The sequence below is a fragment of the Xenia sp. Carnegie-2017 genome, unplaced genomic scaffold, assembly GCF_021976095.1.
Source record: "Xenia sp. Carnegie-2017 unplaced genomic scaffold, XeniaSp_v1 HiC_scaffold_25, whole genome shotgun sequence".
Lineage (NCBI taxonomy): Eukaryota > Metazoa > Cnidaria > Anthozoa > Malacalcyonacea > Xeniidae > Xenia > Xenia sp. Carnegie-2017.
Window position 1 is genome coordinate 4,072,205 of NW_025813488.1, and position 18,967 is coordinate 4,091,171.

The window sequence follows — 18,967 nt, forward strand, 5'->3', positions numbered from 1 at the left end:
AGACGATAATTTTTTAATATTGCATTTGTTTGTTCATAATCTCAAAAGTCATAGCATTCCAATAAGATCTTTTTGAAAATTTTTATTGCCTCCCATATTTGGGCATTTATCTCTTATACGGAGCGTCACGGGATATGAATTCGTGAATGTTTTCATGTGAGAATATTTCAACACTTTAAAGTTCACAACAAATAACATCGCGAAACGAAAAAAATTTGTACGAAAAATGAACGAAGGGAATTCATGTCTTAGTGTAGTTTCACATCGATCACTGAACGAGACGTTAAAGAGCAGTACTTTTACAACTATAAAACAAATAAAGATCGGTAACTTTTTCGTATTTTTTATTTTTTATCCTTCGTGTATTAACAGTGAACTAGTTTCGTTTTAAATGATAGCATTGTGAAAAGAATTTGTCCTACTCTTAATAACTTCAAATATAATAATGCTTCAATCAATTATATGGAGTTTTTACGTAGAAAAAACCAGAGAATTTTCTATATTGTCAAGGTTCGCACCATGGCATGTAAGAATTGTATGATATTGTACTATGTATTTCATTCATCGTATTTCACCATAATGAATAATGATGAGAATTGTGAAATTCGATGATGAGAAGGACGATAAAACACTTTATTTGCTTAAGATTTACGATAAATTAGCTCAAATTCGTCTAGCAATTGACCCAATAAATGAACAAAATGTTTTAACATTTACAGTTGCCGAATTCATCAATAAAATATGTTTGATTAAAGAACACACAGCCACACAAATACTTCAAACAGTTGAGACATTTAGAAAGAAAGGTGCTGAAATATAGAATTGTTTATTATAGATTTTTTTGTTTTTATTTATCAAACACCCTGTTTGTTATCATACTTTCATTTCTATCCACTTTCCCCTCCATCCATTCTTCCAACCTTTCTCCCCTCCACCATCACCCCCTTCCCCCACACTTTCCCCCTCCATTCCCTCCCCCCTTCCCCACCTTTCTCCACCCTCCACCATCCACCTTCCCCACCACACTTTCTCCCATTCACCATCAAACATCCCCCCTACATCATCACCTTCCTCTCCTCTTCCCCACCCTTTTTCCTCTTCCATGTTGAATAATTTCTTTTGAAGTTAAAAATTTTGGTGTTTATGTTGTAAAGAAAAGCGATAAATGATGTTGAAATATGTTTTTCAGTCAAGGTATCTTCTGTGGTATATCCAACACTTGGGATTCTTTGCTAAAAGACACAGAGGCTGAGGCTAAGGTTTGTCATTTCATTTGAACATTGTGAATATTTGATAAATTGCTATTTTGATGAGATATTTTATTATTTTTATAGGAATTATTAGAAATTTCCCAGAAACTTGTGAGTAGTATCAGTGTTCCATTGTTTGATCGAGCATCCAAGAAAAAAAATCTATTGAAAAAGGTAATTTTTAATGGTTAGTTGTTCTTTAGTTTTTAATTGTTAGTTTCACATCCAAATTCCTTGTTACAGATATTTACATATAGAGAAAATCTTGAAATTCAACTTGATAAGAAAGAAGACTCACTAAATAAGGTAATGTGGTTGGATATTTAAGTTATTTTACTTTTTCTTGTCGGGGTAATTTAATCTTATACTAATGTAAGGTATGTAAATATGCAATGAGGGGGATATATAATCTTGAAATGAAGAAAGAAAGATGGAATTGTGCAATGAAGAGAGTGATTTTATAACTCGTCAATATCAATATGAAGTATTTTTTAGTGCTTAAAAGATTATACAGAATCATGGAGCAAGTACAAACTTTATTCTAAAGATCCACAAAAGGTAATTGAAATGAAACTTTATATGAAATCAATTTTGAAAATTGAGTCAAAAGGGAGAAAATTTATTTTTTTGACAGGAGCAACATGTGTCAACCATCTGCTTTAATTGTCACAATGATTATGTGTGGCAACTTTCAGGATTTAATAAATCAAATGAAGTTTTGTATGAGATACTCATACCTGAACTTCTTAAGGTTTAGTTGTTATATTTTGGTTTTAATAACTTTATTATTCATGGTTTATTTTAACACACAGCATTTTTTTGTATTTCAGGATTGTCAAGACACCTTAAATGACATTGGTGTTTCATATTCTTCTCTAATGCTGAAGTTCAATGATATACAACAAGAAAAAGTAAGCTCAATATATTTATTAATTTCCAATTTTTATTTTTGTTTTAGTTTGAGGAATTAACTGACATTTAACATGAAACATGTATAATTGTTTTTACTATAGTTTGTATAATGTTTTGCATAAATCATTTTTTATCATTTAATCTTTAGTTAAAAAATCGTCTAGAAAATATGCAAGTAATTAAAGCTATGTTCTCCTCCATCAATGCACATAATGACATTTCAAATTATGTTCAAACACTTGATTCCTGCTCATCAAAAGTTCCTTTTCGATCACATGACAGCCCTGATGACACACAGACGACGGTTTGTTTTCTATTTCATTAACATATTTACTGACTGCATTCAAGCAGTGAAGAAGTAACATAGTCACTTGCAAATGCTTTGTATTGATAACTGTATGTTTATATTTTTTCTCTTAGGATCCACTTGGTGTAAAAATTTTACTAAATCCGTTGACAGAACCTGCTTTGAAACGAAAATATTATTTAATGAGTGAAAAGGTAAACTTATAAGATAAACAATGTGAAGTTTACAATGAAAATATACTAAGACATTAAAATGTCATGATGATTTGTCGTCATTTCTTTTTAAGCTTTCAGATGTTGTCAATCTGGTTGACAAAGACCAAACAGCTTTGAAATCTCTCATGCAATTAAAGAACAGGTGATTTAAACTCTGTGGATTTTGTTTAATAGTCAGCTTTATTTGTTAAATTTGTTCACTGTTGGCTATCACAAAACCATCTTTTCATCTACTCCACATTTGTACAAGTAGTATCCACATTTGTACAGGTAGTATCCACATTTGTACAAGTAATATCCACATTTGTACTAGTAATATCCACATTTGTACAAGTAATATCCACATTTGTTCAAGTAATATCCACATTTGTACAAGTAGTATCCACATTTGTACAAGTAATATCCACATTTGTACAAGTAATATCCACATTTGTACAAGTAATATCCACATTTGTACAAGTAATATCCACATTTGTACAAGTAATATCCACATTTCTACAAGTAGTATCCACATTTGTACAAGTAGTATCCGTTTATTTTACATTTTGTAACGATTTAAGACACTACAACTGTTCAGTTTTTCCAAAACTTTAACATAAACTTTAACATATTTTTCTTTACATTTTTTCTATTTCATCATCTTATCTTCTTTTCGTCTTTTTTTTCTTTATCGTACTTACTTACTTACTCTTCTTTCCTAGCCGTGTGTTTTGCTTTATGATTGTATGGTGGTCGTGTAAAACTTTAATGGAAACTTCAAGTTCTGATATCTCATAATGTTTCTGTTATTTTTTTAGTTATATTGATAATCCATCTTATGGTAATCCGGATGGAATGCACGAAGATGTTTTAAAAAATGATTTTGAACTAAAACAGAAACGATTGCAACTAGCTGTTCTTACTGCACAGGTAATCCTTTTAACATGTTTTAACTCTAGTTCATGTGGTGATGGCAAAACTATTTTTTAGCTGAAGTTATTTTCAAATGATATGGTTCAAGAGATGGGTCCCATGGAAAGCGCTATCGATAGCGAGGAAAACGAAACAAATGCCTACTCTGTTGTTGAAAGAGAGAATGAAAAAGCAGCACATCAATTTGTTCCTTATGCTGTGAAAAAACCTGGTTTATGTGCTTATTGCAAAGGAGTTCTTTTTGGTAAAATATATATATTATTTGAATTTGACCAGATTCTTGCTTTGAAAAAAGAAAGTCAATGATCATATTTTTGTTTTATTGAATTCTAGGTATTGGAAAACCTACTGTACGCTGTAAAATTTGTAAATTAATCGTTCATCAAAAATGTGAAATTAACATGCCTTATTGTACAGGTGCTCCCCAACAGGTAAATCATTCCATTGATTTAGAATTTTTTTCTTGCTGAAACTTTTTCCTGTTATTTCCAGTGAGAAAAATCTCTTATTTATCTGCAGAAAAGTTTTTTATTTTTCTTGTTATTTTAATTTTAGCGTCCACTTTCGAAATTCCTTGCGCTAAGATCAAAATCAATCGACTCAAGAACTTCGGTGTATGAAGAAGAAAACGATGAAGACAATCATTTATACTCAGACATTGGCACAGCACATGTAACAGTGAAGCCAAAACGACGTCACAGTGGTAAAATTGCTGAGGAAAGATCTATATTCGTTAACGGAAGTTATGGTAAACAGTGATTTCTAGAAAGTATCAATAATTTTTACAACAAAAATTCTTTATATAATAAATATTTATTTGAACTTGCAGGTTCATCGGCTAATATTGTTCCATCACCACCTGTGGTATGATGTTTTAAAGATTGCCAGTTTTTAGACCTAAAATTAAAAATGGGGAATTTCTCATGTTGACGTTTAGAGATAATGATTTTGTTTTGCATGTCAAATGGTTGTAAAAAAGAACCGAAGCTTCCAAATTTTCAATTACGAATTTCAATTTCAAAATTACTAATCTTTAATTTTCAGCAATTATATAGACTGATATCACGGTTATTATTTTCATAAATATTTTATTAACTAATGTTTCACAAACAGTTATTTATCAATGTTTTTTCCAGATTCCTGCAAAGCCGCCGTTAAAGAAGAAACCTCAACAATGTGTGATCTTATATGACTATGACGCGACATCAGAAGGAGATCTCACTGTAAAGTAAGAATTGTTTTGTTCATTTTCAGAGAAAACAAACTTATGCAGCTTGTATTTTTGTAGAAGTAAAATTGTTTGTTGGATATAGTTGTTGTTAGCTTTCAAGTACTTAAAACTCACTATTTTTAAATCGTATCTTTTACAACGTAATGGATGCAGTAAGTTATTTGAAATAGACGTAATTAACATGATTTTATGTGTTTTAATTGTAGAGCTGGACAAAGGATGACTTTAATCAACAGCTCATCGTCAGATTGGTGGGAGGTGAATATGTTTTTTGTCTTTATATATAATATCGAAAAACGTTCTTTGCTAACCGAGACTGACAAACATTATTTAATAAATCTTTAAGGGTTCATACAAAGGAAGTGTTGGATTTTTTCCAGCATCATATGCTATGGTTGGTATACACGCCTTTAATTTATGTATATATTATATTGTGGTGCATAGAACATGTAAGATTGCTTACTTATTAATATTGTTGTAGAAAGTCCGAGAAAAAGAAGTTATTCTAAAATGCCTGTACGATTTTGATGGTGAGGAAGAAGATGAACTATCTATTTCAGAAGGACAGGTGATTGATTTAATTGTTTTTGTTGCTCCTAAACTTTAAGATGATTTTGATCGTTCATAAAAATGTTTTTATTTTTCAGATACTCGTGCTTATAGAGGATGAAGGCAACGGTTGGATGGTTGGACGAGCGGTTGATGGTGAAGGAATTTTTCCTTCCACATACGTGGAAAGATTTTCCAAGATCTAGTTTTTTTGTGTCACATGACTGGTATTTTATAGAAACATGAGAATCTACAGGATCGTCCTGGTGTAGAAGTGGGAAAATTTTTAAAAAAGACCCAAAGGAAGTAGAAAGGGAAAATGTGTCTATAGTTCACGAACAAAGTGTTCAAAATTTGATTGTGTTGCAGGTCCCCTAATTTCTCTAAACGGCCCTAAAAAATCTGGAACACGTGTTTTTCATTTGAGTTTTGACATTTGAAAGATATTTTCACTTGTAAAAATAAGTATATAATATTTAGAATGCAGTTTTTGTAAATAAAATGGAATCGCCATACATGGACCATACTAGTATTACTGACGGTTATTTCCGATGTTGTTATCATCTGTCGTAACGACGGATGGAAAGAAGGGGTGAACGATTTTACGTAATAGTAATATGGCGGGACATTTATATATTTAGAAGACAGGTTCAGAGTTGTTTTGTTAATGAACTGATGCAAATCGGAGAAAAAAAGATAGACATTGAAAGTAACAATGGAAAACAGAGGTTGTATGGATAATCGTGAAAAATGGTACGGAGACGCACAGGAATTTTGGAAAGTAAGGATTGTATAATATCCAAAGTTTATACTTTATAACATACTGCTTATTTTATAGTTACTGCATATAACTGCTGATTACTGGTTTTCGAATAAGATTGATTGATTTCAACCTCTGCTGTTATAATTACAATTGTTAACTGCATTAATTTAATTCGTAATGCTTTTCTTTTAAAGAATGTTTCCCCAACAGTTGATGGCATGCTTGGAGGACACGCTTACATCAGTCCTGTCGATATAAAGGGATCAACAGAGTTCTTAAAGGAATTTTTTGAGGTGCTTCATGATGATGTAGTTCAAGTCTCTAAAGGTGTTAAATGGTCCAAAGCATAATCATGGTGTTATATTGTGTTATTGTCAATTTTTGGTAGGAAAACAATGGATTTTTAAAAGACAACTATGCATTAGGTAATTCAAATATTCTCTCTATAAATGGTGCATTCATTTAGAACAATAATCCATGATTGCTATCTTTCATGTCATCTTTCAGATTGTGGTGCTGGCATTGGTCGGGTGACAAAACATCTTCTTTTGCCATTGTTTAAGAAAGTTGATATGGTAGAACAAGATAAAAGTTTTGTTGAGAAGTCAAATGTATTTTTGGTGAGTTCCCTTTTTGTAGTATAACCAGCCTACCAGCTTTTAGTTTAACTGAGTAACAATTTGCAATTTACCGTCCATGTTTGATAAAGGGCATTCAATGGATTATATATTAAAACTTTCTTAGTTATGTTAAAATTAAATTTTTATGAATAGTCTTGATAATTTCACTTCAAAAGAAGCAACTCTATGTCCAACAAAAAAAACTTTGTGAAAAAAATAAGAATCTAAAGACCTTGCAAGGCTAAAATTAAGAAACTACCCAAAACATGTATATTTGTGATGGTAATTTTTTGTGCAGGGTGAAGAAAATTCCAGCAGAATAGGAGAAAGATTTTGTTGTGGATTACAGGTGTGCTTTGTACAGTAAATTATTGTTCAAACAGTTGTTATCTACTTGTTGAAAAATGTTGTTTACTGTTTGTGTCATCATTTAAGTTCCATTTCAATTTCAGGAGTTTGTTCCACCAAGTCAACGCTATAACTTGATATGGATACAATGGGTGTTGCTTTATTTAACTGATGGTAAAAATAGAAAATGATACTTTTTGATTTTTTGATGTTTCTCTAGTTATATCAATGTCAAAGTAAAAGAAAGATTATTTCAAATTTTCATGATGGTTTTGTTGCTTAGATGATTTGGTGGAATTTTTATTAAAATGTCAAAATGCTTTGTTGCCAAATGGTCTTATTTGCCTGAAAGAGAACATTTTGTTGAAGCGTTCACTGACCGATAAAGAAGACAGTAGTATTACAAGGTATACAGTAGTATTACAAGGTATACAGTAGTATTGACAAGGTATACAGTAGTATTGACAAGGTATACAGTAGTATTGACAAGGTATACAGTAGTATTGTCAAGGTATACAGTAGTATTGACAAGGTATTCAATAGTATTCCAATGTAAACAAAAGTGTTTGTTGTGTTTTTACTAAAGTGTTTTTACAAGGATTTACTTCTTAAAAGGACAGATAAAAGGTTGAAGAAACTTATCACAAAAGCTGGTCTTACTGTAGTGAAACAATCTATTCAAACAGGCTTTCCTGCTGGACTTTTGAAAGTAAAAATGTATGTTTTTATTGTTTTCTACATTTTAATTTAATGCATGATTTTTATTAATGTTAGTATAGGTGTAAATTTCATAAACTTTTTTTTTAATTGAAAACAGATGTTTTCAGAAGTTATTTTTTAGTTAATGAAGAACATTTTCCTTATCATCATTGTAGGTATGCATTGCGTAAATGAAAAGAAAAAAATTCAATTTATTATGAGGATGAGAAGGAAAGAACTAAACATGTATGTCAAATGTTAACATTTTTATTTGAACTTGGAAATCTTTAATTTCGTAAATAATTAATGCTAGTCATGTTGTGATGAAAACAACAGTTTCATGAGTTCTCTAACAACTAAAACATTAACACTGTTACCAAGCAGGCGATATCTTTGCTTTCGTGTTATATGAGAAGGAAATTCTACAACAATGACAAAAAATGATTTTCAACAACAGAAAAAATGAAATTAAAATCTTTGTTAGTGGATGTTAGTTACCAAATTTTGATGAAAAGCATAAAATATTTGCAATTTCTCTGGGTGTAAAGTAGCGAAGACCAAGAGGAGCTAAAATATCAACTCTATCTTTTTCCGTTTTCTGCTTGTATTCCAAGAATAACTTGCTTGACTGTTTATTATTCAGAAAGTAGAAATATGTTAAATGAATACATCAGTGTGTCTTTGAATCACCACATATACCATAAGTATAAACTCACATCCATAGTTGTCATTTGAAGAACAGAACCAGTTCCTTCAACATAATGACCATAACTGTATGAAAATAATACATGGTTGGTTATTTGTTAAAGAGAGTATGAGAAATTTGAGCATTCAAAGGGATTTCTTACTAATCCCAATATACCAAAAAAAAACTCCACATCTAAAACATGACATGGTCTTGTCAGAAGACGTACCCTTTTGTAAAACAACATGAATGATTACAATGTTTCTGTACAATATCTATGAAAAAGAAAATATTCGAAATTATGTATTTATGCTTTACTCATCTTGGTCATCAAATCTTCTCCTACCCATTAAAAGAACTTTCTTCATTAAAACTTTTTGTGGTAATAAGAAATCATGATGGTTTATTTTTTCATCTTCCAGATAATCTTCTATGATCTTAATTTCATAATCATTACAACTCTTTGTTTCTGTTATGTCTTTCCTAGTTTTTGTTTCATCATTATTTTTATCAGTCCCTGTACATCCAATGTCACTGTTTATACTGTGGTCAGAAATTTCTCTTTCTACAATATTCCCTTCATGATTTCTTTCATCCAATTTCTTTAAAACAACCTTTGATGATAAAGATCCTAGGCATTGTTTATTACACAACCGACAATTTGCACGCGGATTTTTACTTGTCACTTCGTTGTTAGCCAAATCCTCAAACCTTGGAAGATTTTTCATTATCTAAAGCAAAGTAAACATCTTATTTTCCTGTTAGATTACAGACAATGCACACTACAAAAGATCTTTCAATTCCTTTAGAAAACTTAAAGAAAACAGTTGTATTGTGATGTATTAATTTCATGAAAGGAATCACTCACTGATTTATTCAACTTGAATGGCAGTTTAAATGGCTCATGTACAGCAAAGATGAAATACCGAAGTCTAGAGTTAGGAATACCAAACTATAAAACAAAAAGGATCAATGTATTAGCTGATTTGAAGTTTGATCTCCTCGTACTTTTTGTATGACTTTTAAAAAGAAAATGATTTCGTAAAAACCCCTTTTGGAAACTCTGCTGATATTTCATAAGAAAAATAATTCAAATTTCACCTGAGAAGGAGTGAGCAAGAATTCCTGTTTGAATTGACACAAGAATAAATAGCTTTAGTTAAATTTATTAATGGCAAAAATAAAACTATCCAATGCAAGTTAAAGTTTAACCTGGAAACTGTAATTGGTTTCTTTTAAAGTTTGGATCAGTTCATCTCTGTATGTGAGAGAATAATTTTTGCAGAAGCCTTAATTTGTACTTTTCTTATGTGATTAGAAATCAACATTTTTACCTGGTTTCAGATACTTCAAAGCCTTTAACATTCTCCAAAAAAATAAAAGTTGGTGGAAGAGGTAATCTGACAAATACATGTATTGAAATATGTTCTTAATTACATTTTATCCATTACACATTCTTGCATACCTATGCCTGAACATTTTCTTACTTCTTAATGATTCTCAGAATGTGTAAAAAACTTTTTGTTCTTGGATCACTTGATGCATTTTGTTTACCCTGTCTTCAAATTTAATAAAAGAGAAAATGTTTGTTGTCAAATGTTTCACATAATGTCATTGACATATGCCTGCAATATTTGTAATAATTACAAACCGTGTGAATGGTTGGCATGGGGGAGACATTGTAAATATATCAGCTTTGAATTTCATCATCTCTTCCAATTTGATACCCTAAATATTTGTTATGTTATTACTGATAATTGGATTTGGAAATTGTGAAAACTCCTTTCCCCACCTCAATATTTCGATTTAATAACGGTGTTTCGGGGAAATTGTGTTGATAAACGTCGTTAGCTATCGTGTTTATGTCAATTGCTGCAACAATCTGGACGTTAAAACCACAAGCTGTAGTGTAAAGAAAGACAATTTTCATGTATATTAAAATTTACGTTTGTGGATCTGACGATCTATACTCCTCAGTCGTGTTGTCAAGGTAGTGACAACTCTTTAACATGCCAAATGTATGATATATTTATAAAAAATATGTATTTTCTTGTATTCTTTTCGTAAAAACTCACATTTTAAAGCTAAATGCATCCCTCCAATTCCACTATAAAACTCGACTGCTCTCATCGTCACCGCCATGTTTATCAACTCGCGAAAGTCTTGCAATGTATTGGTAGCGTGGTGTCCACGCGAGATCCTCGCAGGAAATTAATACACTTATTACGAATACAATACAATTTTTACAAAACACCATACAAAATGTTTGTAATGGCGGTAATTTTGAAAAAAAAATTGAGCTGTGTGTCTGTAGATGTCAAGTGGACAGTGGTGACTGGTGATTTCTTATACTTCTTGAGAGTTTTCTGTTTTGAATAAGGTATAAGTATTTTGATTTAATGTATAACGACTTTATAACTTGAATAGTTTGATCGATGTTTACTTACTAAATGACGACAGTGGGTTGTTTAACTATTTTATTTTTACAGACTTTAATATCTTTATCTATAAAGATATGTTAAGTTTACAGCATACAATCTATTCAGTTTTTGTGAAATCCAATGGTAAGATTTAAAGTCGTATGATAGTACTTTCTTTTCCATGTTAGCTTCATTGCATCAGCTTCTTGTTGATAATGTAGAAGAAGCAACAAAAGTACAACAGTAATTGATGCGATAAACATTATCCCCATTATAATGGAAATAAATGCAATCTGTCTGTTTTCATGCAGCAGGGATTGCTCTACATTTTGGGAAGTCCTCATATGCTTGATGATAAAGTATAACAGTACATGTATTATTTTATTTAGAAATTCATATCATGTTTGTTAATTTATCTAGTCTACCTTATGTGCTTTGAATAAACTTAGAATCCCAAGTGGAGGAAAACATAACAAAGCTGATGCTGTGGAAATAATGAGATCTGTAGGCCATGGTCTTTTGTTACCATTCATATTGTTAACTTTGACCTCTGTTGACGTTTCATCCATAATGGAACGAATCTGCACAAGCTCTACCTAAACAGGTATTAAGAGTACATGACAAATTTTTATTTGTTAGTTTCTATGAATGTGATTACCCATATGGTGCACTGGGATTTTATGAAGGATTTTTACTTTTGAAAACATTCTGTTATTTAATTAAAGCTTTGTCAAAATAATGCTACTATTTCAAACTCAGGTATTTAATTTAACCATGAAAGCAACGTAATTACAAAGTGCTATGCAGCCTCATTCTCAATTCATCAATTATTTTCAACATCAATTTTCATGTTTGACATATTTTTACAATACGTAGATGAGAGTAGTTTAATAGATCTTACGCTAAAGTGACGTTTCCTTGTCAATATATACGCATACGTAAATTTCTCGTGTTTTATAAAAAGAAATATGTAATCTAAAAAACATAACCTCGTTCAAACTTTATTTACTATACTCACACTAACCTCGTTTGCCATTGTAGCAATAATTTTATCAAAAATTTTACCATCTGCTTCATTTACGCTTGTGACGTAACTAATGAGATGCCAACTGCGGTCATAAAATTTGTCTCACACTCAAATTTTAAAAGAATGGAACTGTCACTATAATTTGTTCTTTATTATATACTTTACGCGATGTTGATCACATGAGTTCTTTAATTATTTTTATTACGTTATTACCGACTAATTTTTAACCAAACGAGATAATGAATTCCAATCATGAAAAGTGCTTTTATTCGGTCTTAAAAATACGAATTCAGTACCTTTTTTTATCAATCATATGTTGATAAAATGAATCATATGTTTAGGTATTTACGTCACTGGACCGTTTTCCCATCTGTTTTTGTGGGGTTATGAAGCAGAACTACGTTTTTCATGTAATACATCACCTTTTGCGTTTAACCGACATCAAACGTGAATTATGCGTGAAACCTTCAGAGGTAGAAGAACCATATCGCTAGGTATTTATTTCTTCTCTATGCTAGTTTTAGTTGTCTCATTTTGCCTCATTTTTTAAACATTTTGAAGGTCGGTAGTAAAATGAATTAAACGGTTATTTTCTGACATTTACATAGCATGACTAAATTTGCCTAGACTAGACTGTTAATATGTTTGGATCTTCAAAAGCACATTTTTTCTTCAAACTTTAACTAATTCATAAATCAACAGATTATATCGTTAATTTTGAAATGGTATACTATATGATGGACAGTATGGTCTTCCTGACGCTGGATTCATTCTCATCCAATAGTCTTTATCGCGAACTCTGAAATTTTTTACAAAAACTTTATTTACGAGTTGCGTCAAGAATGAGGTAAAACCAAGAATGCCAGTAGAAGATTTTCAGTAGAAAATAAAAAAGGGCTGGCTTTCCATGACAAAAATTCTTTTCGCAGTCTTTTTTTATAATACATCGTCCAAATCGGCTTTCTCACCTTCCTGCATCTGTTGAAAACAGTTTTCTTGCAAATGGGTCGTGTTTTTCACTATTGCTGGCTCTCTTATCTCGCTCCATTTCAAACTGACAAGAAGAAAAAATAAAAATGGAAAAATTTCACTCCAGATATCTACGTAGTTCATTATTATACTTCTTCTGAGATTGCCCGGATGTGATAGGCCTTAAATCCACAACATCCACCGATGTATCTCACTCCCATGTTGTAAGCACTTCGAGCCAGTTTATGAACATCCCATCTGGTCAGCTGTCGGGGTTCTAAAGCTTTGTTGGAAAATAAATACGGATTAGTTTGGTTGAGAGTAGCTACAACTTAAACTTTATAATGTTTTAAGAAATATTTTATGATGAAATATTTTTTCCTTACCAAAAGGAAATTCTGGAAGTAGAACGTAACCAAATTTTTTATGAGCATCTGGGCAATGAAATCCTAAAGGCTGATACATGAAATGAGTTTTGAGTCCAGCAGTTTCCACACTCTCTTTCATTTTAGCTACTGCTTTTAAAGACTCGTGTGGATCGAATAAACAATTTACGCCAATAACATCTGCACCTGAATGAAATAAATTCATTTAGAATCTTTGATTTCTATGCAAACATGAACAATTATACATGTCTTCTATCCACAAACCAGCTTTGATCAAGCGTACAGCGCATTCCTCTATTGATGTACCGTTGTGATCACCATCAGGTCCTACACATAGACTGGCCATTACAGGTTTTCCTATTTTCTTCAAAGTTTCAACCGCCCATTCTGCTTCTTCACAAACGCGAAAGTACTTAAAGATACGACATGAAAATAAATACTCCATGACAATCTTCACTTATCAACAGGTTATATAACCAAACAATCCACTTACTTCAACTATAAGAAAATCGGCATCATGTCGCTCAAATATTTCAGCCTGAGCTCTGAAGCATTGTTGAACTTCTTCTTTTGAGCCACCATTAGCATAAATCTTTGTTGAAGAAACACCACCAGCCCAAAAACATCCATATTCTGTGGCTACTTTCTTCACGATCCTACAGGCAGACTCATTCACTTCATCAAGTTGTGCTGTAGTCTATACATCACATTGCGAACTGGTTGGGAAAATAGTAATTTATGACTGCTAAGTAAGTTAGAGTCAAACACACCATTTTTAGTTTATCGTTGCCATTGAATGTGAGAGCTTGAAGAACGTCAGATCCTGCACGGGCAAATTCCTTATGTAAGCACTCAACTGAAAAAGAGGTCTTACATAGTTCACAGAATGAACAAAAAATTTGACACCATTAAACTTTCAAATTGAATGTTGAAGAATGGATAATAGGGGATGAAAGTGTATTGTGGTGGTAATAGTTATTACCAGTTTCAGGGTGTTCTACTGTTACTTCCGGAGTCCATAGTCCTGCTTTTACGTAACCTCGTCTTTCCATTTCTGTTATATATCCGCCATCTCCAATCAAAAGTTTACCAGCGTTTAGACGCTCAAGTACAGTCTAAAAGACAGTCATGAAACTGGGTTTAAAGAAGGCATTGGCAGTGTAACGAATGTTAAAAAAGGCATTGGCAGTGACGGTTGATAAAGTATGTGTTGGCAGTGTGACAGTCTAACGTAGTGACCAAAAAACCTATGTAGAAACAAATTTTGGAGAAATTGCATGAAAGCTGTGCAAAAGGCAAAATTTTTTGAAATCCATCATCAGCATTTGAGTAAAAAGAAGCAGGTCATAACCTATGTGTATAATGCATGAGTCAATTCCAAGCGTTACCATCCCCCCCCCCGAGATACCCCTGGGCATTTGCCCTGGAGACCTTTCTCGGGGGTCGGGAACTTGCTCGTAAAAGAGATGCTCGGGAGATGGGTATTTACTCCTGCAATAATACCCCGGGATTTGATACCATTTGTTTACGCGAGTCGCGACTATTGATTTCTATTAATCGCGACATTAAGTACCGATTCCCATCTCCTGTTATCCAGACGGACCATCGTGTACTTTTTTTCCTTACCCAGTTGCTGATGTAAAGAGACCTTGGGGAGGGGAGGATTGCGAAACATGCACGGGAGTTTGCTATGGGCATTATGTCACCGATGTGTCAGAGCTGCTAAATTTATATGCAGTTGGCAAAGCTATAAGGAACCCGCCGCCGTCTGAAATACTGGCAGACTTTCATAAGAATCACAGTGGTGGATGTGTAGAGGATACTGACATAAGCATGCTTGCCAAGAAATGTTTGCTGTCAACCAAGGATGTTAAATTGTGGCTTCAATACTTCACGCAAATTTCTGTGAACAGGAAAAGAGGTGCTGGAAAAGCAAAAGCAACAAGAGAAAAGCGGAGCAAGGGAAAGTAACTCAGGAACGAATTTCTTTTACTACATTTATTTTTTATAGGATCTCTCATATATCTTGCTTAATAAAGTATTAAAAAGTGTTCCTAATTTTCGTAATTTAAAATTACTTGGTCTCGGAGCGGGGCATTTGCCATTGGCAGCTTGCCCGGGGGCTGAGTATTTGCCTTCTTGCCTTTCCCCGGCAGCGGGAAATTGAACTATTAAAACGAAAAAAATCAAATGCCCGGCCATATTCCGGGGATGGTAACTCTTGGAATTGACTCATGCATAATGTGTTGCAACTTTTGTATATCATCTTTCACCAGTCAGATGTCTGTGATCATCATGGCATAAATCGACAATAGAAATTAAAATTATTAAAATTTGGTCCTTGAGGTCGTGCATGCTAGGCAATCGTCCGTTTTTTGTTTTTTTAATTATACAATGAAAACAAAATAACATAAATTTTTATTATTGAGTTATAGATTAAATATGGAAGCAGTATAATGGATCATAGATATCAAAATCATCATTAATTAATCAGAAACAGTAACTCATAATAATATAACACGGTAATTTTTATACATGTAAAAATTGTAATTTTCCACGTTGTAGGTAAGTTATCATAGCGCTATCTAACCTATAATTAAAAACATCTCGTGCGCGTCGTTTTCATGCATTGCATCTATACCATACTCGAGGTTCGTAATCAACTTATATTGTACAAGTAAACTGTGGTAAACAAAAAGAATGATAGCACAGCGCTATAACCAACAACTACAAACAATAACGACCGTATCTAACAACATTTGAGATAACCTTCCACTCCTCTTCCTTGTAAACCAGACAAGTCTACTCAAAAGCAGAGAGCCTTATACGCTACAAGTCCCGGGCTTGTGACCGGTATAGCAGAGTTAAAAGGTGAAAGGTTTTTTAGGTTAATTTTTAGGGGTTTTTTTTTTTTTTTTTTGAAAGGTTTTTTTTGTTAAGGTCGTTATTGTTTGTAGTTGTTGGTTATAGCGCTGTGCTATCATTCTTTTTGTTTAATAACATTCCAACTATTTAGCCTTGTGATTAAACTGTGGTACGTATGAACTTTATCATAAGGAGCGATTCATTGCACACTACTCCATTTACTTTGTACTAAAATACCATTAAATGTTTCAATTATCCTACACCTTCAATTTAAATTGAATTTATGGAGGGACACATTAAGCTTCTGCAAAGCTTTCCTTTGAACTGATTTAATAACAAGGTGAAGAAAAAATCGTCTATGACCATTGATTGTGAGACGAATTCAATATTGAAAACATCATTCTAAATAGTGTATACAGTACCTCTTTACTTGCCATTGTTACCCAATGTCGCCAATGGGGAATGTTTGTTGTCTTTGTTACTATCTATGAACTTGCTGACTGCTGTGTCTACTGTCTTTTGATTTGAACATGATGTCAGTGTCACAGGCTCGTGCACGAAACGGTCGCAAATTTTTGTATCTTTTGAATTTTTGGACCGGTCAACCCCCCTGGCGGGGATTAATACTGGCCGGTATACAAATGTTGTTTGTTTGTTTGTTTGTACGTAAATATAATTTGACACTTCAACGAAGATGAACAATGATTCATTTTATTTATGACGTATAGCAATAACTTACATTTGCCGCTTTATTTAGGGTGCACGAAATTATATGTTTAGAGAACATGGTTTCTAGGTCTATGGCTAAATTTTCTTGATACAAGCAAACAGCTTTATTTTGGGTCTTAACTTGCCATATAATTCTTGACCATAAAACTTTACTTCTGAATTTAAATTACATACGATACATACTTTTTTGAGGGGCAAAGTTGCCAAGTTTCTCTGACATTGGCAAGGTTCATTTCAGCTTTAGATTTGACTTTGGAAAGAACTTCCCAACATAACGCGAATAATGTAATGGGAAACTGATTTATATTGAAAGTGCTTTCTTGTAAGACATAAACACAAAAATTTATAATATAGAGACATAAAATATAAAATTCCAAATTTAGCATTCATCATCATTTAATTCTCGTTTCACAGAATTCAAGTCAAATGTTTCCCCTGTAATTCTTTCATAAATTGAAATGATGTCATTGCATGTGGTTTCAAAATGTGTCGTTGCATCATAGGACTTGGATATAAATATCTAAAAACATAAAAGCATACTTTGCTGAAATCTTGAAAATTTCTTTAAAGGAATAGGATGTTTCAAGAAACAAAATCATTTAAATAGTTGCTGGATCAATCAAACCTTACTAACAGCACCATCTTCCTTTGGCTCAAATTGATAAGACAAAAATACAAATTTTTCATCTATCTCTCCCAAAAGATTCAATGCGGGCTTAAGCTCATCTTCAGGGCATGTGGTCTCCACTTTAGTACTGATCATAGCCAAGTATTTTCCTTTAGCTGCAACCTTATGCGTGTCTGACACGAAGCATATGTAGATGTCTAAATGATGTAATAGAACTTTAAGTATAGGGTATTGTTGTTGAAAAAGTAGTAAAAATTTGTAGTTAAAAAACTTTGGGTGTGCAATAATATATATCATAAAAGTACCTGATTTCCTGTTGAGTTGATTTTGTGGGAAAATAATTTGACAAGACAATAAGTTATCAGTTCCTTTTATGGGATGTGACAGCACACAAATACAACGAACAACTTTACCGACTTGTGTAACATATTGTGGAAAGTATGACGGATCACCCACAATACACTTGGCTTTTGCAACTTCACCATCAGAGCATATACCAATAGCAACACCATTTTCTATGAGAATGTCATCCACAGGTTTGTTCACCATGAAGACACCACCATGAAGGGCTGCTAGTCGAGAAAATCCTTGTGGTAATTCACCCAGACCATACACTGGATATATGTAAGGACTTCGCCCATATTTGGCAATGGAATCACGATAGAGTTTAATTCGTTTTAAAGTATCTCCACAAGGTTGATCAACATATTTGTCATCCACATACAATGCTAGAGCATGACCAGTAAAATCAATCGTGTTTTTATCGAGACCAAACTTACTATAAACATCTGACATTGTTGTTGAAAAAGGTACCACATCATCCCAAGTAGCAGGATTATTAAAATCAAATGCTGAGACAAACTCAAGAAATGTGCGAAAATTTCGTTTTTGAAAGAATCCCATAAGATTTGATTCCAACGCCTCCTTCTCATTCGAAGGAACTTTGTAAAGCTGCCCACCTTTGTAAACGTAACTTCCTTCAACTAGTTTAAAATTCACATAATTTGCAACGCCCGTATATGCGAGAAGTTTCACCAAAATACCGTTTGCAAGTATAAATTTCGGCACCAAATCAATGTTCCAGTCTCTTAATTTTCCAATTTGTTGAAAATTCTCACTTTTTCTCGCTATTTCATAGAGTTTAGCTAAATTGACAGACGCACTTTCACCGCCATAGTATTCATGACGATCAATATGGAGTACTTTTTTTCCTTTCAACGCAAGCAAACCGCTTAAAATACATTCTTTAAGACCTGTTCCTAAAATAATCGCGTCGTACTCACCATTCATGTTTTAACATAAGCTTTCTTTTACAAAAATTCACGACTTAAAACCGTTGCACAACTCTACACGATTAAGTCGGATTCTTCCGTTGCTGAATAGAATTGGGAAGTTTGCCCGCTTCAGCCCGGAAGGAAAACGTGCTTCCCGGAATTCGGGCTCTTCACAAAT

General features: G+C 32.7%; 5 protein-coding genes and 2 long non-coding RNA genes across 8 annotated transcripts; 3 read left to right on the top strand and 4 right to left on the bottom strand.

The window, feature by feature from the left end:
- Positions 1-1,178: 1,178 nt before the first annotated feature.
- Positions 1,179-5,891, top strand: LOC124453474 (protein BZZ1-like). Its single transcript, XM_047004287.1, has 19 exons — positions 1,179-1,259; positions 1,335-1,424; positions 1,494-1,556; positions 1,746-1,808; positions 1,885-2,001; positions 2,081-2,161; positions 2,311-2,466; positions 2,583-2,663; positions 2,756-2,826; positions 3,482-3,593; positions 3,654-3,840; positions 3,930-4,027; positions 4,152-4,344; positions 4,426-4,460; positions 4,733-4,824; positions 5,034-5,085; positions 5,174-5,221; positions 5,309-5,395; positions 5,475-5,891. The coding sequence occupies exons 1-19, from the start codon at positions 1,179-1,181 to the stop codon at positions 5,580-5,582; spliced, it is 1,815 nt and encodes a 604-aa protein (XP_046860243.1). The 3' UTR covers positions 5,583-5,891.
- Positions 5,892-5,988: 97 nt separating this feature from the next.
- Positions 5,989-8,308, top strand: LOC124452741 (N-terminal Xaa-Pro-Lys N-methyltransferase 1-like). The gene is made up of 9 exons (XM_047003339.1): positions 5,989-6,157; positions 6,334-6,432; positions 6,528-6,564; positions 6,647-6,759; positions 7,058-7,108; positions 7,212-7,281; positions 7,391-7,514; positions 7,723-7,824; positions 7,983-8,308. The coding sequence occupies exons 1-9, from the start codon at positions 6,092-6,094 to the stop codon at positions 7,999-8,001; spliced, it is 681 nt and encodes a 226-aa protein (XP_046859295.1). The 5' UTR covers positions 5,989-6,091; the 3' UTR covers positions 8,002-8,308.
- LOC124452739 (tRNA (cytosine(38)-C(5))-methyltransferase-like) lies at positions 8,058-10,638 on the bottom strand. Of its 2 annotated transcripts, none has more exons than XM_047003335.1 (13): positions 10,567-10,638; positions 10,284-10,393; positions 10,143-10,219; positions 9,979-10,050; positions 9,826-9,891; positions 9,704-9,749; positions 9,593-9,616; positions 9,360-9,443; positions 8,838-9,222; positions 8,721-8,766; positions 8,523-8,577; positions 8,305-8,434; positions 8,058-8,228 (listed from the first exon to the last, which is right to left on the bottom strand). In XM_047003335.1, exons 1-13 carry the CDS (start codon positions 10,631-10,633, stop codon positions 8,116-8,118), a joined length of 1,275 nt encoding a protein of 424 aa, XP_046859291.1. In that variant the 5' UTR covers positions 10,634-10,638; the 3' UTR covers positions 8,058-8,115. The 2 variants fall into 2 exon arrangements, with proteins under 2 accessions (XP_046859291.1, XP_046859292.1); XM_047003336.1 differs by having other exon boundaries at positions 9,979-10,046; positions 10,567-10,623.
- A 123-nt stretch (positions 10,639-10,761) lies between these two features.
- LOC124453118 lies at positions 10,762-12,661 on the top strand. Its single transcript, XR_006951001.1, has 3 exons — positions 10,762-10,871; positions 11,332-11,515; positions 12,280-12,661. It is a non-coding gene; the product is annotated as an uncharacterized LOC124453118 (long non-coding RNA).
- LOC124453119 lies at positions 10,952-11,380 on the bottom strand. The gene is made up of 2 exons (XR_006951002.1): positions 11,337-11,380; positions 10,952-11,258 (listed from the first exon to the last, which is right to left on the bottom strand). It is a non-coding gene; the product is annotated as an uncharacterized LOC124453119 (long non-coding RNA).
- LOC124453110 (betaine--homocysteine S-methyltransferase 1-like) lies at positions 12,475-16,669 on the bottom strand. Its single transcript, XM_047003866.1, has 9 exons — positions 16,581-16,669; positions 14,276-14,408; positions 14,064-14,149; positions 13,787-13,990; positions 13,558-13,705; positions 13,294-13,479; positions 13,060-13,190; positions 12,907-12,992; positions 12,475-12,737 (listed from the first exon to the last, which is right to left on the bottom strand). Exons 1-9 carry the CDS (start codon positions 16,593-16,595, stop codon positions 12,650-12,652), a joined length of 1,077 nt encoding a protein of 358 aa, XP_046859822.1. The 5' UTR covers positions 16,596-16,669; the 3' UTR covers positions 12,475-12,649.
- Positions 16,670-16,853: 184 nt separating this feature from the next.
- On the bottom strand, positions 16,854-18,917 carry LOC124453107 (rab GDP dissociation inhibitor alpha-like). Its single transcript, XM_047003863.1, has 3 exons — positions 17,821-18,917; positions 17,513-17,712; positions 16,854-17,407 (listed from the first exon to the last, which is right to left on the bottom strand). The coding sequence occupies exons 1-3, from the start codon at positions 18,803-18,805 to the stop codon at positions 17,267-17,269; spliced, it is 1,326 nt and encodes a 441-aa protein (XP_046859819.1). The 5' UTR covers positions 18,806-18,917; the 3' UTR covers positions 16,854-17,266.
- Positions 18,918-18,967: the final 50 nt, after the last annotated feature.

What these genes read in the sequence shown, in the direction of transcription:
- LOC124452739 (XM_047003335.1), bottom strand. Translation starts at nt 10,633, where the DNA reads ATGGCGGTGACGATGAGAGCAGTCGAGTTTTATAGTGGAATTGGAGGG. An exon ending in ATTCTGAGAATCATTAAGAA is followed by an intron (nt 9,892 to 9,978) that starts GTAAGAAAATGT and finishes TGTATTTGTCAG; the next exon opens with ATTACCTCTTCCACCAACTT. An exon ending in AAACCAATTACAGTTTCCAG is followed by an intron (nt 9,617 to 9,703) that starts GTTAAACTTTAA and finishes CAATTCAAACAG; the next exon opens with GAATTCTTGCTCACTCCTTC.
- LOC124453110 (XM_047003866.1), bottom strand. An exon ending in AGTAGAACACCCTGAAACTG is followed by an intron (nt 14,150 to 14,275) that starts GTAATAACTATT and finishes CCTCTTTTTCAG; the next exon opens with TTGAGTGCTTACATAAGGAA. An exon ending in TGTACGCTTGATCAAAGCTG is followed by an intron (nt 13,480 to 13,557) that starts GTTTGTGGATAG and finishes TATTTCATTCAG; the next exon opens with GTGCAGATGTTATTGGCGTA.
- LOC124453107 (XM_047003863.1), bottom strand. Translation starts at nt 18,805, where the DNA reads ATGAATGGTGAGTACGACGCGATTATTTTAGGAACAGGTCTTAAAGAA. An exon ending in TCAACTCAACAGGAAATCAG is followed by an intron (nt 17,713 to 17,820) that starts GTACTTTTATGA and finishes TACATCATTTAG; the next exon opens with ACATCTACATATGCTTCGTG. An exon ending in AAGATGGTGCTGTTAGTAAG is followed by an intron (nt 17,408 to 17,512) that starts GTTTGATTGATC and finishes TTATGTTTTTAG; the next exon opens with ATATTTATATCCAAGTCCTA.
- LOC124453474 (XM_047004287.1), top strand. Translation starts at nt 1,179, where the DNA reads ATGTTTTTCAGTCAAGGTATCTTCTGTGGTATATCCAACACTTGGGAT. An exon ending in AAGAAGACTCACTAAATAAG is followed by an intron (nt 1,557 to 1,745) that starts GTAATGTGGTTG and finishes AGTATTTTTTAG; the next exon opens with TGCTTAAAAGATTATACAGA. An exon ending in ATTCGTTAACGGAAGTTATG is followed by an intron (nt 4,345 to 4,425) that starts GTAAACAGTGAT and finishes TTGAACTTGCAG; the next exon opens with GTTCATCGGCTAATATTGTT.
- LOC124452741 (XM_047003339.1), top strand. Translation starts at nt 6,092, where the DNA reads ATGGAAAACAGAGGTTGTATGGATAATCGTGAAAAATGGTACGGAGAC. An exon ending in ACGCACAGGAATTTTGGAAA is followed by an intron (nt 6,158 to 6,333) that starts GTAAGGATTGTA and finishes TTTCTTTTAAAG; the next exon opens with AATGTTTCCCCAACAGTTGA. An exon ending in GATTTTGTTGTGGATTACAG is followed by an intron (nt 7,109 to 7,211) that starts GTGTGCTTTGTA and finishes TTTCAATTTCAG; the next exon opens with GAGTTTGTTCCACCAAGTCA.